Below are 25,955 nucleotides of genomic sequence, written 5' to 3'. Positions count from 1 at the left end.
CAGGTAAATCTGACCTTCACATGATACGTCTTCCTGTGCAGCATTTTCAGTTTGAGCTGGGGACTGCAACACCGGTCCTGCTGCATGGCAATTCCAAGAAATCTACGCGTCTGCAGCAGCCGAGCTTTAAAATGCCAAGTTCACTTACATTCTGTTGACAGAATGCATTTCGGAGCGCAGGCCTCAGCAGTCAATAGCAATAAACAGCCACTTTGTGCTATATCAAAACACTGGTCAGGGCCATGGCTGTAGGAGGGCCTGAGAATAGCAAGGACCTAGAATATGCAACTGGCAGCTCATGTTGAACAGCCAACTTTTCTTATCACTTTGTAACTGCAGGCCAGCTCTACATTTTGAATTCATTTTCCCCCCTCATTTTTAGCACGGCTGTTTCTGCCAAAAGAACATTCTTTAGAGAGCTGCCTGGTACCAGCATTCCTGCCTGCCCACACACTCAATACAGCCTTTGTACGTTGGCTGCCCTTCTCCAAGACGTTCGCATGCTGCAGCTCCACAAGGTCACAGATTCGTTTGCAGTGAACGGTGGTTGAATCAAGCTCTTTAAACAGAATGAAAATAAAAATAATAATAATAATAATTTAAACACGTACATACATGAGCACACACGTACTCTATATGTAGCCACACGCACACAAAAGTACTTTTACTTTCATAAAAAGAAGCACACAAAGACACACAAAAAAAAATGACCTAGTGAATAAAGCTCTGCATTTTCTCCTGGGATGCTTGGGGACTAAGATTTCTGGTGGTGGTTTCTTGCTGCCTGAAATGGGAGTGCTGGGGATGGAGTGTGAAAGGGGAATGATTTATGGCATTTGAGAGCAAGACCCAGTGCTAACTGAGCATCACAGATAGCCCCCAATGGAAATTTGTTGTAATTTTCTTTAGAAGAATGACTTTGAAGGAGAGGAGCGCGCAACTTCCCCACTTGGTGTGTTCCTAATTGAATTGGTTTTATTTGATATTTTAAGTGCAATGTTAGCTGCACTGAATCATGAGTAGATTGTCCTTGCTCACCTACTCCTGTTCCAAATGTCATTTGCTGTCCTTTGCTGGATACCTATTTCTTGCACAGTAACGACTAGCACTATATTTGGAACAATTTCAAGGAGGGCTAGGAATGACTTTGGTACAGTATAGGAGTTCTTATCAAACTATTTTACTTCATCTATGGTCATCCTAGCAGTAAAGTAGTTAGGAATGAATTTGGAATACATTAGAAGTAATTCTGCAGAACATAACTGTATTCTAAATATTGTATTTATTTATTGATGTTAAATAGACAAATCAGATTTTTAAAAATGCCATTATTAAGGTACATAACCATGTATAATACTCCAGGTATGAATGCCCTTACTTGAAAATTTGCACTTTATTTCAAGTCTGAATGTTGCTAGCTTCAGCTTCCAACTGCAATATTTTATTTTTCTTTGTTCGACTGAAGAATATTTTATTACCAAATTTCTTTCCCTTCATGTATGCATTTGGAGGTTTCATTTAAGCTAGGTTAAGTATCACAAACCTGATGTAAACAGCCAAAATAGTATGCAAGAAAGGATAAAATTCATAGTAAAAAAGCTCACTTTTAATGTCTGTATACTTCTAAGGTACTTCCACATTTTAAAATCGATAAAACTATTGCTGAATGAAAGAATTATCATATGCAGAACCTGTTGCACAAAATCCTTAGTTTTTATAGTGGTGATGGAAACAGCTGCCTTTTCCTCAGCAAGAACAGGTGCCATGAAAAATGTACATTGAATAACTATTCACAGTAGGAAGCTGTCAAATCTATGCCCCCATGGTGTTTTACCACACATCCACTCATAGCATTTTATAACACAAAATTAAAAAAAAAAAAAAATGAAGCACTTCTGTACTTTTCTTGTTTGTAGAAAAAGTGTCTCGTAGTCTACACATTGCATGCTTTTCTCCTGACTTACATGTATTTCTGAAAATAAAATCAAGCCATAGCCTTTTTATTTCAGAATACTATATAGTGTCATAATAAATCTAGACAGTTAGTTAAATGGGCAACAAACATGAAAACTGAAGCACTCATCAAAAGATTAGTACACAAGATGTGCTTTTCCTTATTCTAAATTACTTGTGTAAACTGTGTATATTCTAATGCTCCTAAAAGTAGTTTATTCCAGCTATGCAGGAAGCCTATGCTGACAAAGCAGCAAAACAACAACAAAGGTATTTAGTCCATTTTGGTTGGTGCATTTCAGATCCTTTCTTTGTGACTCCTTCATATCCCAAGAGAAGCAGAGTACATCTAAGAAAAAGATCTAAGCACCTTTTATTTGTTTTCTGAAATAAATAGAATCATAGAATCATTTTGGTTGGAAAAGATCTTTAAGATCAATTCTAACCCTTAACCTAACACTGCCAAGTCCACAACTAAACCATGTCCCTAAACACCACATCTACATACCTCCAGGGATTTAAAACTGACTCAACCAGTGGGCAGCCTGTTCCAATGCCTGACAGCCCTTTCCCTGAAGAAATCTCTTCTAACATCCAATCTAAACTCCCCTGGTGCAACTTGAGGCCATTTCCTCTTGTCCTATCACTTGTTACTTGGGAGAAGAGACCAGCTCCCACCTGGCTACAGCCTCCTTTCAGGTAGTTGTGGAGAGCGATAAGGTCTCCCCTCAGCCTCCTTCTCTCCAGGCTAAACAACCCCAGTTCCGTCAGCCACTCCTCATAAGACTTGTTCGCAAGACCGTGAAACATAATTTCCATGTTTCAAAAATATAAGTGAAAGATCAGTATGAACTAGATTCTTTTTCTTGACAAGAATAAAGCAGGAAGATCTATTTAATCTCACAAACTGCTAAGGTATTTGCAAGTAAGTATGCTATCATTACACATCATACCAAGAAACATAGAATATAGACTAAATATAGACTATTTACTGCATTTTCATCTTTTCCAATGTGTTCAAACACATGGAGGAACTGCAGAGGACGAAAAATCAATCCTGGTATAATTTTACTGAGTTACAGTTGGACTTAAGTTGACTCTGTATGCTGCATTTTTGCTGTAGTGGTTATTACTGAGGCTGTGTGGAAGTAGATTCCCTTAAAAAGAGCAGGTAGCAAAATGAAAAACAAATAATGAAAGAATACATTGGCTACAGCAACCTATTGATGAGCATTGGTTATTAGCCCAAGTTAATTTTCATATCCACATCTTTTTGATCACAAATTACTGCTTAGAGTCAGCTGAACTGCTTAGAAAGTACTGCAACCCCATCAAGGGCAGATTTGCCTTAGAGTGTCAGAGTGAAATTCTCCTTTATTTAGATGAACTATATAAAAGGTACTGTAATATTTGTTTGTAGAAACTTTTCTGAATAGCTGTTACAGGTTTCTATAGATTTAAAAATGTGTATTTAAATTATTATACTATATAGAATAAGTCTAGAACTAAGTCACAGAACTAAGAATGATAAAGAGAAGAAATAAACTTGTCTTGAGGGGAACAATCTTCCTGGGCAAAACAGGGTGAGGAAATTGGCTCTGGCTGTTTCGCTTTTGACCTGAGCCCTTGAAATAAATGATTTCAGGGGAGAAGTACACTAGCACTGTGAGACAGCACACCCAATACTGCCATAAAGCTAGGGGATGGATATATTTCTCACTTGCCCAACTCAGTTCTGCCCCTTGGAACTACTGTTCACATTCTCCATAGGAGCACACGTCCTCACTGCCCTAATCCTCTTAGAGATTCAGAGAGTCACAGAGTGGTAGGGGTTGGAAGGGACCTCTGGAGATCATCTAGTCCAACCCCTCTGCTAGAGCAGGATCACCTACAGCAGGTTGCACAGGATTGCCTCCAGGCAGGTTTTGAATCTCTCCAGAGAAGGAGACTCCACAACCTCTCTGGGCAGCCTGTTCCAGTGCTCGGTCACCCTCAAAGTTGAGAAGTTTTTTCTCATGTTCAGATGGAACTTCCTGTGTTCCAGTTTGTGCCCATTGCCCTTGTCCTCTTGCTAGGTAAAAGAAATTCACCTGTGGCTCCACGTGTTTTATGTTACACAGAGCCTTGTAAAACACAGTAGTGCCTTTGCTGTGAAACCTTGTGTATTGAAAGTCCTGTCAGTCTCCACATAGCAGAGATAGTCCTAAGGAATCTGGTTTGAGATGCTTTATCAGAAATAATTATTGTCAATATCCGCATGCAATATATAGGCATGACATATAAATGACATGACACATGGCAAAATCTGCCATTATTTTGGCAATACATCAGGGAGGGATTGATAGGCTGGAAGTAAAATGAAGTCCTAGAAAGAAGGAATTAGTTACACTAGTTGGACTATACATAAGTCAGACTAAGACATGGAAATTAATGCATCACGGCTGACAAAATGTTTGTCTTTTATACAAGGTAGAAATAAAATAATTATGTAATAATTTAAAGAAATTAAAGCACTTACATCCTCCTCTATGAACTCAGTTCCATCCTTGGAATTGTGTTTTCCATTTCCAACAAAGCATTTCACATTTTCTAGGTACCGTACAAAGTTACTAATGAAATAAATGTCATTAATTGAGGCATGAGGGCTCACAAAACTAAAGACAGTACCATCTGATTAAAGGAAATCAGTATAGAGGAAAAACAAGATCTTCACTGACAGTAATTAAAAAATAAATTCAGTCTGCATAATTACATACATGTACTCAAAACATGAGCAAGTAATATCTGTGTGGCTTTACATAGCTCAGAAGTACTTTACAGCACTGTTTCTGCAATACTAATACTGAAATAGCTAGAAAAGCTATCATAAAATTACTCAAAACAAAGATCCTACACCTTTATAATCCCTCTCCTCCTCTGTAGCTAGCTGAAGTAATTGTTCCCTTCATATTTATATTAACAGAGCATATTATATTTCACATAAATAATTTCTGAGAAAAACCCAGCTAAACATTTTAAACAGCTTAAATTAGTAGCATATTTACTTAAACCTCTTAGAGTGTACAGACAGTATGAATGATGTAATCCTCCTTTTTTTTCCATTTTCCTTTTTTCTCTTTTCATATCTTCCTTTGTTCTCCAGTCCCCATTAGCTTTTATCTTCCTTTCGTCCTTTCTTTCCTGCCTCAGTTCCTTTCTTTTCTTCCTTTATCTTTTCTTTCCTTTCCTTCTTTTCCAGTTTCCTTCTTTTTTCCCCTTCCTCTTTCTTTTCCATTTTTCCTTCCTCCTTTCCTTTCCTTTCCTTTCCTTTCCTTTCCTTTCCTTTCCTTTCCTTTCCTTTCCTTTCCTTTCCTTTCCTTTCCTTTCCTTTCCTTTCCTTTCCTTTCCTTTCCTTTCCTTTCCTTTCCTTTCCTTTCCTTTCCTTTCCTTTCCTTTCCTTTCCTTTCCTTTCCTTTCCTTTCCTCTCCTCTCCTCTCCTCTCCTTTCCTCTCCTCTCCTCTCCTCTCCTCTCCTCTCCTCTCCTCTCCTCTCCTCTCCTCTCCTCTCCTCTCCTCTCCTCTCCTCTCCTCTCCTCTCCTCTCCTCTCCTCTCCTCCTTTCTCTATTTTTCTTTTTTCTCTTCTTTCATTTTTCCTTTCCTTTATCTTTCCTCTTTTCTCCTCTTCTTTCTTCCTCTTCCTTTCATGCCCCTTTCTTCCCTTTTCTCCCCTCCTTTCCCCTCTTTGTCCTCCCTCCCTTCCTCCTTCCTTGCTTCCTAACACAATCTTCTGTGAGTAAAAAATTTATTTTTATGTTCTTTTGTGGTGATCTCAAACCCCCTCAATAATGTGGGTTTCTTTCTGGTTTTATTTTGCATTCTCAGTGGTTAAACACCATTTCAGGTGCCTGGAGAAGGCAGAACTTACAAGTTTGTTTCATACCAGTTTGGGGTTGTTTTTTTTTCCCTAACAATATTATTGAGCAAAGTACATCTATAAAGAATAGGTCTCTGCTCTATGGACTTGAAGGGGATAGGGTAGCTCTTAAGGCTTGGCATATGTTTACCAACAGGGGAGTTCAGCTGGTATAACAAAAAAAAAGTTCGCCCTTCAAATTTTTTTTTTGTAAACCCATATGGCTTCTACGGATACAGGAACTGGACTTACTACCTGTATTTTGCAGCTCTGTCCAGAACAGCTTAGAGACTGGATTCAAATTAAACATCCTACTTGCTTTTATTTAATTACATCTAAACTCCTGCAAATCTCTGATTCTCCCTAAAGCACTAAACTCTGTGTGAGGGTTCAGAGAGTTTCAGACTTTTTTTTTAATGCCCCTGCAGACTCCAGCCGGCTTTGGAGGCACAAAGACCCACACACATGACACCTCTTTCAGGATCATGGCTTATTCTTCTGTCTGCTGGACAGAGGAACAGTTTTGTGGGTGATATAGTTCTGGAGATGTTGAATTAATGGCTACAGCACAGCAAGTCCAATGCATTTTAAGCACATGAGTGGTAGCGCCAGTGAAAGATGCTCCTGATCTATTTCTTTTGTTTCTGGCAACAGAAGGCCAGTTTGCACTTTATGACAGTCTGTCCTTGTAAGCTAGTCATTATCATCAAAGTATTTGAAAATAAAGGATTTACTGGGGTTATTTTTAAACAAAAGAAATCACTTGTTCTAGTTTGAAAATACTGTGATTTAAATTAATGACAGAACAAAACACCAAAGTATTTTTTCTGCTTTGCAAGACACTACTAGTCCAACTGGAGTTCCCTCTTTTAAATGTCACAGTCCTTCTAAGAACTGGTTGTTGGGTTTTGCATTTGGGTTTTTTTTTTCTCTCTTGGTTTTTTTTTGGTTTTTTTTTTTTCCAGATCAAAATACAACTAATTGAGATAAGATTTTGGGACCTATTTTGTTTCCAAACAGTCAAACAGTGATGAGCATAACATTTTGTTATCATATAGACCACCTTAGCTAACACCACCATGCTCTGTTGCAATGAACAAAGTGTCCCTCCATCAAGCTTTTAAATAATCTATTCTCCCAGTCCATAAGCAGAACTTTTACTGGGTCTTAGAATGAGAGCATTTACTCAGCAATTTACATAATGATAAAAACTTCTCAAGTAAGATTTAAAATGTAATTAAAGGGCAGACTTATTGAGTTAAAAGCATTGTTGTGAAATGGCTATACATCATCATGCCATGAAGCCTCCTATTCAGCTAGCCTATGGCATGACCCCAATTCCAGTCTGGTATGATTACATCTCTGAGTTTCATGCTAATGACTTGATTAAAAAGAAAGATAAAAAGGTCTTTTCTATTGGGAAGATAAGCTTATGAATATCATTAAGGCATTTCTAGGTTCCCAACACATTTTTCAAGATAACAAAGGATAAGAGTTAGTCCTCTAAGAGAGAATCAAATGTTGATGAGTGGAAGCTAAAAGTTATAACTTTGCTCTGAAAAAAAAAAAAAAAAATCTGTGCAGGTTGCATTTATCAGTGCTATGATTTTAAATTCTACAAGTCCCAGAATTAAGAAGGGACCAAAATTCACATTTGAAAGATTCTTTTACCTAAAAGAAGATACAAAAGCTTTATTTAGCAAATTGGGCCCTGTCTTCAGAAAAGATTATCTTTATAAACAAGAAAAACAACCTTCAATTTAGGTTATTTTCAGATTGCAAGAGATTACATGGTGCATCTAGGGATGCAGCCATCTCTTGCTGACAGGCAGTAACTGTGAAAACATGGTGTGAGCTTCATTTCATTAACAGTGAGCTGCCTCAGCTATAGAGTAGTAACTCTTAAGTGCACCAACCCAATCATTTGAACATATGCTCAAATCTTTATTGTGCAGATCCTCATTCACAGGACTGACTTTTCAGACATAGCACAAAGCTTTATATTTCTCTCTTGTTCATAGGGAAATAATCAAATTTTTATGAGACCTCTAGCAATTAATTTGTATTCAATTTTAATTAAGTATAAATTATTACATAATTCCACGTGTTTTGGGAGAGTTTATGGATTTCTTGGTATGTTTCTTGAAGACTGAGAAAACCCCTGAATGACTATTTTCATTTACATGTAGTGAAAATACAAATAAATAGATAAAGAAACCAATCTGTCTACATAGAAAGCTTTCTACATTTATAGAGACAGTTTCACCTAGGATTTGATCCAGTGAAATCCTTGGCATTAGATTACAGAAGTATAAACCATGGTGGTAATAACAACTTTAACGGAAATTGTTATTTTTACTGTTTTCTGTTTGTCTTGTCATTATATCTAGGATGGAAACCCTAACTAGAAAGAAACATCATGTTCGTTTGAGGTTACACAAAGCGGAAAAATTCCTAGTAGCTACAGCAGTGAAGACCTTTTACGGTATGATGTAACTATATGATATTTATTTTACTACTATAAACTACTACCTTTCAGGTAAGTAAATGCAACAAAGCAAACAAAACGTGTTTTAAAGTGAGAGTTGTGAGTGTTCTGTATGTCAGCCACCTCTACTGAGATGTCTAAGGATGGGCTTAGATATCCGCCTTTGAAAACTCTGTATTTGAGGGTTGGGTGAGTAGGAGGGAAATAGCATAATTGTGCATGTAGTCATACACACAACTTTCTGAAAGTAGAGCCATTAGGCCCATTGCAAACTAGCACAGTTTTCTAGATTTTAGAAGGTAGTCTGCTCCTAAGAAATATGCAGGTCCTGACCCCCATACTTCAATGAATGTTTAATCCCATTACACCTGTGCGTTCTGTCAGCACGCTCACCCTGTCAATCTTTCGGCAATCTTTCTGCAGCAAAATAATTACGCTGCTACTTTCAGCATGTCTAATTTTGCCCTCTCCCCATTTGCCAGAGGTGAAACAGTAGCAGCACAAAGGCAGCACCATCCTCTGCAGGAACATTTACTTCCACTCAGTCACTCAGGCAAGGTCTGAAAGTCCTGCTGGATAATTTGGAGAGCATCTACCTCTATTAGTTCCACTGACATCCCAGTACTTCAAATTAATACCGATTTTCTCTTACAACAAGCAGTCAGAAAGGCTGAACTGCACAACTGTCTCGAAGCCTGGAGAAAAAAAATCTTACAAAAGAAGACAGGACAAACTTTTTTTCTCTATCACCAAACCATAGTGAAATATACCTGACATTTGTTAATTATAAGTGATCATTTCTAGAAGAAAAAATATTTTTACATACAAGACTGTATATTTGTTTCACAGAAAAGGATCTAAGGTTTCAATGCACCAACATGTAACAATAAGACATCTCATTTTACCACCTAGAGGATTCATACATATTTTCACCCTTCCTCAAATACACAAACATATGCAAGCCTCTTCCAAACCCTTTTGAAATAAAAATTAAGAGCATTTTATAATTAAAGAAACTATTTTGGTTCTATACATTATCCTAATTCCTTCTGTCACAAATAATTTTTCAATCTTTTTTCCTTTTTAAAATAAATTCTGACATCTCACGTTTCTGTTGGTAACATCTTTGATGCCTGGGGAAAAATAATTGGTACATCAGTTTTGTAGCATAATGTTCAATTAATTAAAACACATAAAGTCTTATTAAAACTCTGAAGAGAACAACACAGAACATAACACAGAAACTAGAGGCCTCATGCATTACACATTATTAAAACTGGTTCAAGAAGAACAATAACAGCAATGGTTTTAGGGTTCCTTTCAGAAGTTAGCATTGCTCCAAAGATGATGAGATTTCAATTAGGAATTTATACTACTTCAGGTGTTACTCTCTGCTAAAGTGCAAGATCCACTGCAGTTAACTGTTCTTAATCAAGGGCATGTTAAATGGGACCCAGTGGGCTTTATGCAAGAGGGAATGTTGAAAAAGCTCCAGTGCTTCTGCAGATACTCATGCCAAATCCTCCCTACCTGGTGTCCTGAGGCAAGCCCAGGGAGGACAGAAACTTGGGCAGCATAAAGGGCAAAAGTACACTTAATCTTGATTTTCAGTGGGAATACAGGATTGTCTGGTTTTCTAGGTTTTAAGCAAGAGATGTCAGAAAAGTTACCACAGAGAAAACCACCCTGCGGCAGTCAAGCATTAGCAAAGTTACTTCAACCCTTTGATGTCAGCTTTTCCTCTCACCACAAAACAGAATTCATCAAGCGTTGGTCGGTTCACCCATTAACAATGAACACGAGGTGGGTTTAGACTACCATGAGACAAGTTAGTTTCACCCTCCTGATGATGTTACAACCGCAACCCTGCTCAGTACGAGGGGTACCACACTTTCAGATACCTGGTGAGAAACCAATGGATCAAAGCTACCATCTGTGGGATTATGGCACCTCCCTGTGTGAATGGACCCCCCTCTAAATGCAATGGCGGGCAAAGCCACAGAGGCTCCGGTAGCTCTGAACAGCTGTTGCCAAAAGAGCTGATATGGAGGTGAAAGCTGTCAGGCTCAGGACCAGGGTGGCTGCAGAAAGGAGCTGCCTCCAACCACAGCTTACTGCGAGGTCTTGAGGGGAGCACAGTGCTACAGCCTCCCTCGGCGGGCTTTTCCTTCGGAGCCTCTGACCGGAAATCATAGAATTACAGAAACATAGAATGGTTTATGTTGGAAGGGACCTCAAAGATCATCTAGTTCCAACCCCCCTGCCATGGGCAGGGATACCCTCGACTAGACCACATTGCCCAAAGCCTCATCCAGCCTGGTCTTAAACACTTTCAGGCATGGGGCATCCACAACCTCTCTGGGCAACCCGTTCCAGTGCCTCACCACTCTAACAGTAAAGAATTTCTTTCTAACATCTCATCTAAACCAATCCTCCTTCAGCTTAAACCCATTACCCCTTGTCCTGTCACTGCACTCCCTGATAAACAGTCCCTCTCCATCTTTTCTGTAGGCCCCTTCAGGTACTGGTAAGCCACAATTAGATCTCCCCAGAGCCTTCTTTTCTCCAGGCTGAACAACCCCAACTCTCTCAGCCTGTCCTCACAGGAGAGGTGCTCCAGACCTCTGATCAGCTTTGTGGCCCTCCTCTGGACTCGCTCCAACAGCTCCATGTCTCTCCTGTACTGGGGCCCCCAGAGCTGGACGCAGTACTCCAGGTGGGGTCTCACAAGAGCGGAGTAGAGGGGCAGGATCACCTCCCTCGACCTGCTGGTCAGGCCTCTTTTGATGCAGCCCAGGACACCGTTGGCTTTCTGGGCTGCAAGCGCACACTGCCGGCTCATGTTGAGCTTCTCGTCCACCAATACCCCCAAGTCCTTCTCCCTGGGGCTGCTTTCAATCCATTCCTCGCCCAGCATATAGTCGTGCTTGGCATTGCGCCGACCCATGTGCAGGACCTTGCACTTGGCCTTGTTGAACTTCATGGGGTTCGCACGGGCCCACCTCTCCAGCCTGTCAAGGTCCCTCTGGATGGCATCCCTTCCCTCCAGCGTGTCGACCACACCACACAGCTTGGTGTCGTCGGCAAACTTGCTGAGGGTGCGCTCGATCCCACTGTCCATGTCGCCGACAAAGATGTTGAACAGTGCCGGTCCCAGTACCGACCCCTGAGGAGCACCACTTGTCACCGTTCTCCACTTGGACATTGAGGCATTGACCACTACTCCTTGAGTGCGACCATCCAGCCAATTCCTTATCCACCGAGTGGTCCATCCATCGAATCCATGTCTCTCCAAATTAGACACAAGGATGTCGTGCGGGACAGTGTCATATGCCTTGCACAAGTCCAGGTAGATGACGTCAGTTGCTCTTCCTTTATCCACTGACGCTGTCACCCCATCATAGAAAGCCACCAAGTTTGTCAGGCATGATTTGCCCCTAGTAAAGCCGTGTTGGCTGTCACCAATACCTCCTTATTTTCCATGTGCCTGAGCATAGTCTCCAGGAGGGTCTGCTCCATAATCTTGCCAGGCACGGAGGTGAGACTGATCAGCCCGTAGTTCCCTGGGTCTTCCTTTTTACCCTTCTTAAAAATGGGGGTTATGTTTCCCCTCTTCCAGTCGGTGGGAACTTTGCCAGACTGCCAGGACTTCTCGAATATGATGGAGAGTGGCCTGGCCACTTCATCCGCCAGTTCCCTCAAACCCACGGATGCAACTCATCAGGTCCCACGGACTTGTGCACCTTCAGGTTCCTTAGATATTCTCAAACCTGATCTTCTCCTACAGTGGGCAGTTCTGCATTCTCCCAGTCCCTGCCTTCTGCGACCTGGGCAGTGTGGCTCAAGTATTTGCCAGTGAAGACTGAGGCAAAGAAGTCGTTGAGTACCTCAGCCTTCTCCATATCCTGGGTAACCAGGTCACCCTTTTCATTCCAGAGGGGACCCACATTTTCCCTCGTCCTCCTTTTATCACTAACATACCTATAGAAGCTTTTCTTGTCCTTGACATCCCTGGGCAGACTAATTTCTACCAGCTGCCTGCTCACACCAACACCAAGCACAGCACCAGGACTTCCAGTTTTAACCCAGCACTGTGCTTCTGTGAATACCCAAAACCCAACAACCAAATTAAAATGCATAGCATTACTTCTGGTCTGTTCACTTGCTATTGTTAACCTGCTCAGCGAGATGTTTAACCATTCAGTATGCTAGCTACTGTGCTGGAGAACTGCATTTGTGAGGAATTTGGTGCAAGAGGAAAAGCTTCATCCTCATCAGTTTTCAGCTCAAAGAATTTCCATTAATTTCAGTTCTTCCAGAAAAACTTAAACAACGGAGGCAGCAACACCCAGAAGTATGTTCTGCTATGAGTTACTTCAGATGATGCAATAATGCATTTTGGCTGCCTTGAAATAAGCAATTAACTGGCAAAAGTTCAGAATCTGAAAAAGGAAGACATTTTTAACAAAATCCTTCAAAATAGCAACTTTAACTATCATATTGATTGGTGTCCCTGTGGCAAAGTTTAATCATGTTTTGTTACATCAAAAAATCAAAAGCAAAGTTGAACAGGATGCCTGTATCGAGGGGTATCTGAATAAGATTTACATCCTGAAAAGAATTATTTGGTATGTTCTTGGATTTCCTAGCATGCACTTCCACAGTAAATACAGTTTCAGGTTAAAATGATAAATATCACTGAAAAAAATGAGATCATTAGCAAATTCTGACATCTAGGTAATCTTGTTTAATCTTAACCTTTTTTTTTTTTTTGAGAAACGCTATTTTGGGGAGAAAATCATCTTCTGTTAATGTTTTTCAGTTTGTCAGTAAAAAAAAATCAATAAATTCAAATCATTGTTTTTCTCAAATTCACCAATTGAAAAAAAAATACATTTGTTCCCTCTACCTTCCCTTCAATTCTAGTAAAAGAGAAATAGTTCCATTATCATAATAAAATTAAATACTTTTAATTTAGAGGCTGTATTGGGGAAGTCATCTAAGTGCTTTCATCGAGATCTAGATAGGAACAACCACCTCTGAGATCTGCACATTGACACAGCCACCTGGAACCATTATTTATGCCCTTCAGAGGCTTGTTTATATCTTTTGGAGGAATAATAAAAACCTATGTGAATTTTGCCCCAAAATAGACTTCTAACACTAACAAAAGAAAGATCACAGCCAGATAGACAAATGAAGATATTGTTACAGAAATAAAGGTAAAAGTAGCTGATACACTAATCTATTCAGTTTTCTGTCTCAGAAAAACCCCACCAACAAGCCCAAACAAAAAAAACCCCAAACCCAGACAAAACCAAACCCAACCAAAAAACAACCAAAGCCAAAAAGCAAAGCAAAGTGAAATACACACTTTTAAAATTAAAGTGCACTTAGTAGTAAAGGAAGAACTGAGGTGGGTCTGATGAGCCTAACAGTAATAGAAGTCATGCAGCAAATATATACAGAATTAAAAAAACCCCAACCCTTCCTTCCTAGAATCATACTCTTTCTCTTCAAATTTAAAAAAGAACTCAGGGTTTAGATATGTTCTCAGAAGACTGAGTACCTTCTTGTCAGTAAGTCAATACATTAGGCAGATCTTAAATACTGTAAGAAAGTCATATGCTTCTACTTGAGTTCCTGTAGAGAATCAAACATGTCATCTTCTCCTACTGTCACTCCAAAGTATGCCATCCAGGCCCAAGTTTATACCCTGGAATTGCTTTTATAGCACTTCAGTCAAGATTACTTATCAAACACTTTATAAATTGCTGACATAGGACACTGCAAGTACTTGACTTCAATACTAATTGCATCAAAGTTGCTCTTATATCCAGAAGTTTTTTAATACATTGCTCTCATTAGTCTTGACAATACACTAAATGTGACACAAACATGGGCCTGAGAGGTACTTTTTCAGAAACCAGCTCATAAAATATCCCAATGTACTACATACTCATAAAATTTATGAATACACTCAGGAACAGGATTTAAATATCTCAGAAAACTAAAGACTTGGCTCAAACATACAGTCCAACCCCATTAGTAATACTACCTGAAGTTGAAAAAGTCAGATGCTGAGGAACACTGCATGGTACCACAGACAATCTTGGAAGAACCACTGTCAAAACCAACATATTAGATTGCAACAAAAAGGAACCGACTATCAGTTTGTTATTCGTAATAAAGGTGAACTACTATTTAAGAGGGGAAGTAATATTTTCAGTGAAAAAATTAAAATGTAAAAAGCAATTATTATGGAAACCTGGCTTGCCGTACTTGTTTTACTCCCACAGCAGCTTTTGCAGCAACTGTATATACCAAAGGTTTCTGAACGGCATTCATATAACATACCCAAATATACTGACAGTAGCTACTTTTGCACGATCCCTGCCGATAGTGGGTAGGAGAAGCAGTGTAAGCTGACCTAAACAGGACTGCTGCCATCTGAAATTCGTCCTCCCAGATTCTCTTCGGATGCAATCAGAATGCAGCCAATGAACATTAAAAAAACCCCCAACAACCACACATTCAATTTCATTCTGAAAAAAATACACTTTGTTTATACACACGTATTAGTTCTCGCATCTGTCTGTATCAAGCTCAGAGAAAGGAGCATAATTTTTACCAAAAGATTACTTTGAACAGAATAGAAATGTTCTCACTCTTTCTACACCTAGGTTTCTTTGCGTTTCCTGGGGATTAACACCCACTATTCCTACTCTGTAAAAAACAACTTCATAGCTTGCTTCATCTATTCCTACTCTTTTCCACAAAATATCTCCTTCAGTATTTTCCATGAACCTTATTGTCTACTCTCTACAAAAGGCTCATTTAATGGAATTGTTGCAATCATAAGCCCTTTCCTTATAAAGATTGTCCATGTGTATTTTGGTTTATCATCCTCTCTCTACAGAATTAGAGTGATGCATTTTAGCTTGCTGTTAATGTTTTAGCAACATACTTTGAAATTTTTCGTAGTAGTAAAGCCAGAAGATGAATAGCATCTCTCCCATATTTACGAAGCTGTTGTTTTGGATTTTTTTCCCCAAAGATGGGATCAAAACAAGAATAAAAAAATTTTAGATTGTATTTCACAGCATGAAAAACAGGCATATATGGTTTTTGACATGGACAGCATTCAGATATTCTGAACATCATCAGCCACTTAGAAAGAGCTCAGAAGAGCTCTGTACCTGTGAATTTATTTATTTTCAAGTCTTACAATCCTGATGATTCATTCAAACTCCCGGCTTGGATAAAATCCTCCTTGGATGTTTTGACTAAAAGCTTCTTTTTAAAAGGTAGATACTCTGGCATTTTCTCCATTTCAAAAGTAGAAATAATTTACTCTCCAAATGAAAAAAATGTAGCAAAGTCATAAAGAAATGGGATTTTCAGCACAAAGTGGAATTCTAAAATATTTAAGCTGGTTACCATGATCAAATATCAAAGGCTGAATAGGTTTAACAGTTTGTGAAAGCACTGTGTGATACATTGTCTTGGTTTCAGCTGTGAGCAAGTTCATTTTCTTTCTAGTAGCTGGTATAGTGCTGTGGTGTGGATTTAGGATGAGAATAACGTTGATAACACACTGATGTTTTCAGTTGTTGCTGGGTAGTTGTAGTGCCTACACTAAGTCAAGGACTTTTCAGCTCCTCACGCCCTGCCAGGTGCACCAGAAGCTGGGAGAGCACAGCCAGGACAGCTGGCCCAGGCTGGCCAAAGGGATGTTCCCCACCATACAACATTATACTCCAGATATAACTGGGGAAGCTCACCAGGAGGCAGAGCTGCTGCTCATAAACAGACTGGGCATAGTGGGGTTTTTTCTGTGGGTGGTGAGCAATTGCATTTGTCCATCACTTGTTTTATAGAGGATGATGATGGTGATTCTCTTCCCTTGTTATCCTATTAAACTGTCTTTATCTCAACCCATGAGGTTTATTCCATTCTCCTCCCTATCCCCTTGGGGGTGGGAAGGGTGAGCAAGTGGCTGCATGGTGCTTACTTACCAGCTGGGGTTAAACCACAACATAGGTATTTGTGTTTAAAAGCAAAAATATTCATGAAGTGATTATAGAAAACAGATGATCAAAATTGAATGTTGCTGTTATAGTGGGATTACTAGAGCCCTAAAAGTACAGTGATATGCTGATCCAATCCATAACAAAAAGCTCACCCATTAAGAATCTCACCACATAATGTTTGGAATTATAGTGAAAAATGCACCTTTCTACTCTGTTGCAACAAAAGTAATTTAATACATATCGTATACATGTTGGGCAATAAAAATTACAAGAATGTGAGGGTACACAGATTTTTGATTCAACTGTTCAATTAAAAAAACTGCCTGGTGAAAATCTACAATACCATACAACTCCAGAAATGCCTCTGTCCAATCACACCTGCTACAAGATGTAACATTAGCCAATATTTAGAATCACAGGATCACTTGGGAAGGAAGGGACCTCCAGAAGCCATCTGATCCAATCTCCTGCTCAAAGAATGTCCAGCGAGAGCATGATGCTCAGGGTTTGCCCAGTTGAGCACTAAATATCTCCAAGAATGGAGATTCCACAACAGACCCCTTTTCCAGTGTTTGACCACTCTCACAGCAAAAAATGAACTAATTCCTTATATCATCAGAAATTCCCATGTTTCAGCTTGCCCCTGCTGCCTTCCTCCATCTGCCTCTAAGAAGACTGTGGGTCTGTCTTCTCTTTAGTCTCCCATTGGGCAGTTGTAGAGATGAGTAAGGTCGTCCTGAGCCATCTCCTCCTCAGGTCGAGCAAGTCCAGCTCTAACAGCTTCTCCTCATCTATCAAGTGCTCCAGCCCCCAACCACCTTGGACTCCCTCTAGTATGTCCATGTCTTTCTTGTATTGGAGAGCCCAAAACTGGATGCAGCACTCCAGCTGCAGACTCTCAGAAGTTGAATAGAGAGGAAGAATAACTTCTCTGGACTTGCTGGCTACATTCCAGCTAACAGGGCCTAGGAGGCAGCTGGTTTTTTGTTTGTTTGGTTGTTTTTTTCCTCTGCAAGGGCACACTGCAGGCTCATCTTTAACTTACTGTTGACACAGACCTTCATATCATTTTCTGCAAAGCTGTTTTCTAGCCAGTTGGCCCCAGCCTGTACTGCTGCATGGGTTAATGCTCCCTAACCTGATCATCTTCTATAGTGGGTAATGTTTCACTCTTATGGACCCTGTCAGTACGCCTGGGCACCTTAAAGAGTCCAAAAGGCAGACCTTGCCAATGAAAACTGAGATAAGACAGGCACTGAGTACCTCAGACATTTGCATGCCCTTAGTCGTCAGGTCTCCCACCTCAACGAGCAGTGGTCCCGCATTGTCCTTAACCTTCCTTTTGCTGTCACTGCACTTACAGAAGTGTCTCTCACTGTCCTTCACATCCCTCCATGAAGACCCTGTTGATCTCATGTTTGTCTTCCCCAGATGGTATGCAGTCTGTTCACCTCCTGCTGCAAACTCCTACGACCACAGCATACCTCCCACAGGTAAGGACTTTGCTGTCTCTAGCCCCAGCAGACACACCAGGCACCCCAAAATGGCTAGAGACTTGGTTGGTGGCACTTCCCTCAGGATTTCTTTCTGAGTCAAAACCTCTGATGTGCTGAGGACAGTTGCTTCAGTTGATGTTGCTGCCATGTCCTCTTGCACACCAAGACGATCACTATGCAGTCCTCAGCAGAGCTTCTGGCCTCTTTGCACCCTTGCTGCAACAACTGGCATGTAAAAATGCTCATGACTTCCATGGTACAAAGATATTTTTGACAACACATGCTGAAATCATCTTACTACTGAATATTTGTGTTTTCTACAACAGCCATGACAATTAATGTTTTTTATGAGGTTAAGTCAAGTGCAATATATCATGTTCTGATTTGTAGAAAACTCTGCAAATCTTAACACACTGATTCCAAAAACTTGTATATACAGAGCATGAATCTGGGTTACTGTGTAACATGAGAGAGCTCATGGAGGGAAAACTTCCACCTTTGCACCAGGGAATAGAGTTTGCTCTCAGAAACAAAACCAGAAGTTACACCTTCTCCCTGAAATATCTCTTTTTTTCTATTATCCTCTTTGAAGTATCGGTATTGCTTTCATCAGAGAATTAAAGAGGTCTATGTGTAGCTTTTAATCCCAGAAGACAAAGGGCAAAAGAAGAGACACATGATATATTTTGTATCATTGAAAGAAGTCCCTGTCTTATTAGAAATTATGCCAAAAAATGATGCCATAGTGAGATGCTAACATCTGGATAAAGGGAATTCCAGGCTAGAAGTGAGGGAAAAGGCAGAGAGAGAGAGAGAGACCAGATTAAAAAATTACTACAGAAGTAGTTCTTGAAGTTTTAGGACATTGTCTTAACCCAGTGGAATGATCCTAAGAACTAGAGATTTAAAAGATGAAATTAAGCAAACTATGACTGAAACTGGGTAAGTGTAATATCCCTCAAGGCACTCATAGCAGTAGTCACTGTTATGCTATTCGGTGTAATGCCACTTACCCCTCTTATCTTCTATCTACATACATGTGACATCTAATCAGTTGTGGGTAAAAATAATTCTCATGACACATATCTATTCATAACTCTGACAAGAGTTATGTCACTATTCAATATATACTCACCGAGCAAGGGATAATAGTGCACCTGCACCGTGCACTCATTCAGTGCTAAGTCTCATCAAGATTAAAACTTCCTTTCACATACATTGCTTTTATCTCAAATACCTACTGAGATAAACTGAAATACTCCTGATTAACACTAGTGTAATAAAATTTTGGCTCTGTAGTGAAAAGATTGCTTTCACTCTTAAACGTGAGAAAACTTGATGACTGACCAACTCAACAAAAGAGAACGAGCTAGCTAATAGATATAAAATCTTTAAAACTTTCTGGAAAAGGCAGCTTTCTTATTTATTTCACTTCCTTTACCAAAGTATTTTTAAAATTTAAAAAAAAAAAAGTTGATCTAAAATTTAAATCTGATAATTTGCCTGTATTCTTCACCCAGCTTCTGTACATTTGACTTGCTAATAGAGAAAATTTAAAAGTCTCTTTCCACACCAGCGAGTTTTCTGAAAGAACTACCCTTGCACATACAGAGCTTCATAATTTAACTGTACCACTAAATGAAATACTGGTGCTGAGTTTCCAATCGGACCTCTGTGTTCCCTTTGCAATCTTGCTGAAAGCCTAAAACCCAAACAATGACATTCGAAGTTCTGATGCCTGTTACTCAGCAATTGCGTCTGTTTGCCGAGGGCATGCACAACTGAGGACAGACATGAGTTGCCGCTTAAACAACATCTCAAGAGGATGCAGCCCTATAAGAAACAAAATGAAATAAAGTAGTCTGTAAGAAGAAACTTTAGAGGCTGATGAAAAAGGAAATAACGGCAAACCTTTTATATTTCCTCTTTTTATATTCATTTACTTGCCAAAGGACATGCGTGGCATGCAGAATTTATCCTAGATTAAAGGAAATGAAAAAAGAAAAAAAAACACAACAAATGACTTTGCAATTTATATATTTGCATATTTGATTAAAAAAAATAAAATAGCAGCTGAGGGAGGGAAAGTCTCTTCCATAACCAAAGGTATGATGAACAGAAAATAGAATATCATCATCATCTTTCAAATATACCTATACACGTGCCACAGGAGCCATCTGTCAAAATGATCTTGCTGTCACAGTTAATTCCAAGAATCAAACACACGCAGCCTATTCAGCACAACACCAAGCTGCGTGCAGATGGGATGTGAGCTCTGAATCCCAGCCTGCACTGATTTACCAACAACAGCAGCCGATCCCTAAGACCCAAAGTCAGCACCACCCCAAATTCAGGGATGGAAAAGTAACCACTGCCCTGGATTAACTTTCTATCAAGGTGTGGTGCTTTAATCCCTGTTGGTAAATCAGAAAGACTAAGTGCCTACTCAAAAGGATTTAAGAGCAGGAAGGAAAATATCTGATGGGCACCGAACAATCAAGCCAAGATTCTGCAGCAAAAAGAGTTCCTTGAAGGAATTATGAAACTTGAATCATTTGAACTGGATGCACTGACTTTCCCTGCTGTTCATATTAGTCCCTCAGGTTAGGTCTAACAAACTCCCCCTACACAAAAGGCTTGCTTTGGAAGAGACACGGGACTCTACCTGCCTATGGCAACGTGTCTTATTCTGCCTTTATAGTTACTCCAAAACTTGAGCTCTTGTGCTGGTTTTGGCTGGGGCAGAGTTAATTTTCTCCATAGTGGCTGGTATGGGGCTGGGTTTCGGATTTGTGCAGAGAACAGAGTTGATAACACAGGGATGTTTTTGTTATCCCTGCGCAGGGCTCACACAGAGCCAAGGCCTTTGCTGCCTCTCACCCCACCCCACCAGCGAGAGGCTGGGGGTGCACAAGGAGTTGGGAGGGGACACAGCCGGGACAGCTGACCCCAACTGACCCAAGGGATATTCCATACCATATGACGTCATGCTCAGCATATAAAGCTGGGGGAAGGAGGAGGAAGGGGGGCAGCATTCAGAGTGATGGCGTTTGTCTTCCCAAGTCCACGTCAGGCGTGATGGAGCCCTGCTTTCCTGGGGATGGCTGAACTCCTGCCTGCCCATGGGAAGTGGGGAATGAATTCCTTATCTTGCTTTGCTTGCGTGAACGGCTTTTGCTTTACTTATTAAGCTGTCTGTATCTCAACCCACGAGTTTTCTCACTTTTGCCCTTCCAATTCTCTCTGCCATCTCACTGTGTGGGAGTGAGCGAGCGGCTGCGTGGGGCTGAGCTGCCGGCTGGGGTAAAACCACAGCAGCTCTCCACGAACATGGCAGCTGTGGGCTGGAGAACACTGTCAGGATCTGCGTAAATCATCCTTCAGGCCTCCTGCAGGGCAATACCAGCTGTAAAGTAAGGAGATCTCCTTCATCCCTGGATAACCCCGAAAAGTCTTGGGTCCAATTCCTTTAAAATGGAAAGTAAACTTCTATAAATTCTATAGCAGGTCCTATCAAAACAGGGACAATAAAAACTTTAGACTACTCTACATGTATTTCAGTTGCTCTATGTAACCAGTTTGCATTTTATCTTTCTTTTAAGAGTATAGATAGTCTAAATACCATTTTTTCAGGGATTTAAAATTAAAGTCAACATTTTTATGTGACTGCATTCTCTATAAGTCACATGGAAATATATATAGTAATATACTATATATACAGTAATATACTGCAGTTACAGTATTAGAACCATTTCTGGCAACTAGTGGTAAGAAAATAGAAATTTTGTTTTATGAAAAAGCTAGACTTTTGGAATTCGCTTTGAATTGGAATAAACCCAAGGTGGTTTTTTTGTACTCTCTCCCTAAAAAGCAGATAGAGTATCCTGACAGCTAGCAAGCCAATGTCTCAGTCATATGCTATGTAGAAAACCTAGGTTCATGCAGCTTTCTCTTCATAAAATAAATGAAATTACTACTACTTATTTTACAAGCTGACTTTTAAATCAAGTTGTGTGAAGTTATTACTGATTGCTATGACATAGCAAAAAAAAAAAAAAAAGAGAGAGAGAGGAAGATTTCTAGAATGCTGTCTAATATTTATTTCTTTTTAACTGAGTCATTTGGGAGACTTCAGATCTGGAAATTGTTTTTCTCCAAGTTTCACTTGAAGTTACACTTGAAGATCCCACCCAGAATGAGAGAGGAACATTTTATGGATGACTGACTTGGAAATCTGAACATAGTTCAGATTTCCTTTCATAATAATCTGGGACAAAAAAACCTCTGTTACTTAATCAAATATTATAGTTAATCAAAGAATACTTTAAAACTGTTCAATTTTTACAACTTTTCATCTTATACAAACCCAACAAACAGCAAGAGACAGATTGATTTTTTTCATAAGTAAGATTTATTTCACCTGTGTCTGAAAAAGTGTTAAAATGACTCATTATATGCAAGTTGTCACTGAAGTTACATCTCCCCGTAACAGAGACCTGAAGTTGAAATATTTTATGATTGAGACCAGCAATGGTCAGTCATGTTGGGTTCACAGCATCCACTAGTTATCAATAAATTTTTTTGGAATTTATAAAACCAGACAGTGAACATCACTGAAGATGTTACCTCAGACAAATAAAATTTCCATTTCACCAGTATGCCTTCAGGCAACTGCTCATAAGGAGAAGTTTGGCCACCTCTGTCTCACTAAAAAATGAAAATTCCTTTCAGAAAGATTCAAGCGTAGCTAGGAGTGGTTCTTTTCTGATACGTTGCTGTGAAGATGTCCTTAAGTTTATTGGCTCAGTGATTTTCCAATGATTTTGTAAAGAAATATAACTAAGAAAATAATTTCTGCCTTAACCAGTTCTCAACCCTAGGTTCTGAGATAGGTAGAGTTCAGTCATTCATTCTTGGTACCAGTGTCTTGTGCTCTTTTCCACTAAACTTATCTTAAGAAACTCTCTGTATTTTCAAGTTGGAATTCTGAAAAGGAAAAAGTTCTTATTGTGTTCTAGCTGTTCCTGTCCATTTCCTGCTTACTTTTCCCACACTCTCACTTTTTCAACACTTTCTGTTGCACCTTTCTCTGCTTTTGCACCCATTGAAGCACGCATAAAAAATAAGAGTTTATTTTCTTGTGGCAAGGTATAAACTAGAGATCAAGAAGAAATTGCTCCCATTCTACTGTATTGTGAAAAAAGTAAATTACAAGTATTAGTGAAGAGAAAATTCTTGAGATGACTTTGCTCAGAGTCATGGTCAGAACACTTTGAAGATGCCTCCTTTACTTAAGCATCTCAATCTTCACCAATAAAGTAGAAAAAATTTAAATTTAAATAAATAGATGGAGGGCATATTAGAGTGGACTCAGGAACAAAAAAGTCACTTGCAACACAGAAAAGTGGAATATGAAGACAAGCAACAGAGAAGACTAAGGAAACAGCAATCATCTTAAATTTCTGATCCCTACAATGTGACAGACTACTGACCATTCCCTCTCTGGTCACTTTGACTAACTTCCTGCTATATAAACTGCATCGGCTACTTTTGCTATTTAAAATTTTGATTTTGTTGGTTATTGTTTTAAAGCAAAATAAAAAAAAAATTTGCTGATCCAAAATTCTATTATCTTTTTTTTTTATTTATTTTTTTAATTTTTTTTTTTTTTAATCTTTCTGCCTAGGCTATGTACTTCTGAGACCCTCTGGCTAGTCTGTAAACACCCTAACATAGGGGTTTGCCTTTATATTATTTTGTCCAAGGTACTACTGATCCTATTTAACAGATACTCAAGACATTAAAGGAGGGATTTATTTCACCAAATTTTAGACATTTACAGCCAAGTTAATCATTGATGCTCCAGGCTAGAGAGAAAGAGGCCCTTCTAGCCTATCGCTTAGCTAAACTACTTGAGATGCACCTCATAACTGTATACTTCTCTTTCATATATAAAGGCAAACTACATGACTTTGTTCCAGTGATGACAACTAGATTTTAGGCAACTGAAATTTGGTAACCTTTCCAACAGACTTCACACAAAATACTAAGAAAAAATACGTAGCAGGAGAGGAAATTGATCTGTGTCACTGGTCATCAGACAAGCTGATCTTCACTCCACCAGCCCTTTCTTCCTCTCTAATATGTATGCACATACACAGAAACACGCAGATTGTCTGCGTATGTGCATGAATCCATCCTTTCACACTTCCACTGTAAAAAATAGAAAAGAAAATAAAAAACTAGAGCATTCCAACACAAGCATCATAAAATACTTTGAAATCAAAATGTTTTTTAAAATAGGAAGCAACTGTAATGCGTAACTCAGGATGGAAGGCAGTGGGGTACCAGTGTGCTTCTCAGTTTGAGAGAATCACTTTAAGCAGATAATGAAGCTGGTTTAAATCCTTACAGTTCCACACTACATCTATGAAATTTACACCAGTCATAAGCCTTTCACTTTTTTGCTTAAAAAATATGGTGGAGATACAGGCCTATATCCTACTAATGAATGAGATGGAATTATCTACTCCCATCATAACTGTATCCTGTGAACTACTGGCTTCTGTTTTTCTCTGCTTTAGCCATCACAAACACACAAAAAATCCTCTTTGGCAGGGCAGAATGACTACCTCCTTGTAAACAACTGTATTCAACAAAAAAAGTGCTGAAATTGATGCAGATTTTAGAAAAATGTTTGCTGCGCACCTTATACATTTTTATTTTTCCAAATCAATTAGGCATAAACACTTACATGAGAAACGTAAAGAAACATAATGTACAACAGTAAAAAGCCACGTCTTAAGCCACAGTGTCCGAGAGCTTATCAAAGACACTTGTTCTTATGTAAGTGATCTAAATGACAAAGGAAACAATGGATGTCACAGAAGCTGAATTACGCAAGAGTACTACGCACATCGGAAAGCAGGAAAATAAAAAGGATGCTGAAGAAAATAATATCTAGAGGAGTGAAGAAGAAGAAAGATCGTTTAGAACTCAAAAGAGAAAGAATTAAAACATAACACTGAAACATCCAAATGGTCTCCTTTGGACAATATAATCCACAGCTCAGCACACCAGTAAAATCACACAAGAGAGAAAGAGACAGAGAGAAAAACAAAAAGCAAAGTAGACAAAGCTTGTGATGCCACATCACAGGATAAACCCACCAGAATAATTCTGTGTTATATGCAAACAATCATCGCCTTTATAGAAAAAAAAAAAGAGTTATTTACAGCTTGGTAAGACCCTGGCTGGTATTTTTTTCGTGGTATTTAACTTTTTTTTTTCCCATGATATAACCATTTAGCTCCTATTGACCTCTTGTTTCACTGTAAACAATTTTCCTTCCATCTTCTTGCTTCACCCTTCAGACCTCAGTGGGCAGTTATTTCTCTTTGGACCTTACTATACAAAGTGGCAAAGACTGAATGATGTATAAAGTCTACAAGCCAGTTTTAATCAAAGAGCAACACACGTTCTGACTCCAGGAATAGGATACATACTTGTTCTTTTTAATTACCAATTTTGCAACTGTCAATTAACCAAGTTTGTCTTGTCAAGTTTTGCTCTTTTAAAAGCCTACCACTATTAATCCTATGTTTCTATACACACTTACTCAAACTAGTTTGTTACTGTTTGGCTCCATTCTAAGTCAATAGCAGTTACATACACACTTACCGAAGTAACACAGCAGAAATTATTTTTTCTTTCTCTTAGTATCTCTTTGGTGATAGAATTGAAAAAAAGAATTAGGAAAACAGAAAATTTAATTCAACATATTTTATTCAGCATAATTCAAGAGAGAAGGAAGTTACGAGAAACTGCATTTGTTATTTGTCTTTGAGGTTTGTCATTTACAGAGAAGAGGAACTGCACTCAAGACAAAAAAGACTAAATCCATCTAAAACAACAAAAACCACTAAAAGTGATGTGTGAATTCAAAGATCATTACACTACAGAGTAGTAGAGGTTGCAGATAATAAATGGAGGTCAGCACATAAATCACTTAGCTTACTTCATTGTCTAAGGCAAGCTTAGCTTTATACAACTAAGGATATAAAGAAATTATTGCTTACAAGACACTTCATCTT

The 25,955-nt window shown here is 39.1% G+C and overlaps 1 protein-coding gene across 10 annotated transcripts in view; it reads right to left on the bottom strand.

The window, feature by feature from the left end:
- Positions 1-25,955, bottom strand: part of DMD (dystrophin) — a 1,313,294-nt gene that overhangs the window by 199,724 nt on the left and 1,087,615 nt on the right. The window contains exon 1 of one of the 10 annotated variants that reach the window (XM_054847883.1): positions 15-128. The exons of 8 other annotated variants lie outside the window; for them this stretch is intronic. In XM_054847883.1, the coding sequence (XP_054703858.1) occupies positions 15-86 (72 nt within the window). In that variant the 5' untranslated portion in view covers positions 87-128. Of the gene's footprint in view, positions 1-14; positions 129-25,955 lie in introns of those variants that run through there. One more of the 10 variants, XM_054847030.1, reaches the window with a different exon arrangement.

The sequence above is a fragment of the Grus americana genome, chromosome 1 (genome assembly GCF_028858705.1).
Source record: "Grus americana isolate bGruAme1 chromosome 1, bGruAme1.mat, whole genome shotgun sequence".
In the NCBI taxonomy this organism is placed as follows: Eukaryota; Metazoa; Chordata; class Aves; order Gruiformes; family Gruidae; genus Grus; species Grus americana.
The sequence above is the reverse complement of the archived record's forward strand: the minus strand, read 5'-3'. Positions and strand labels throughout refer to the sequence as shown.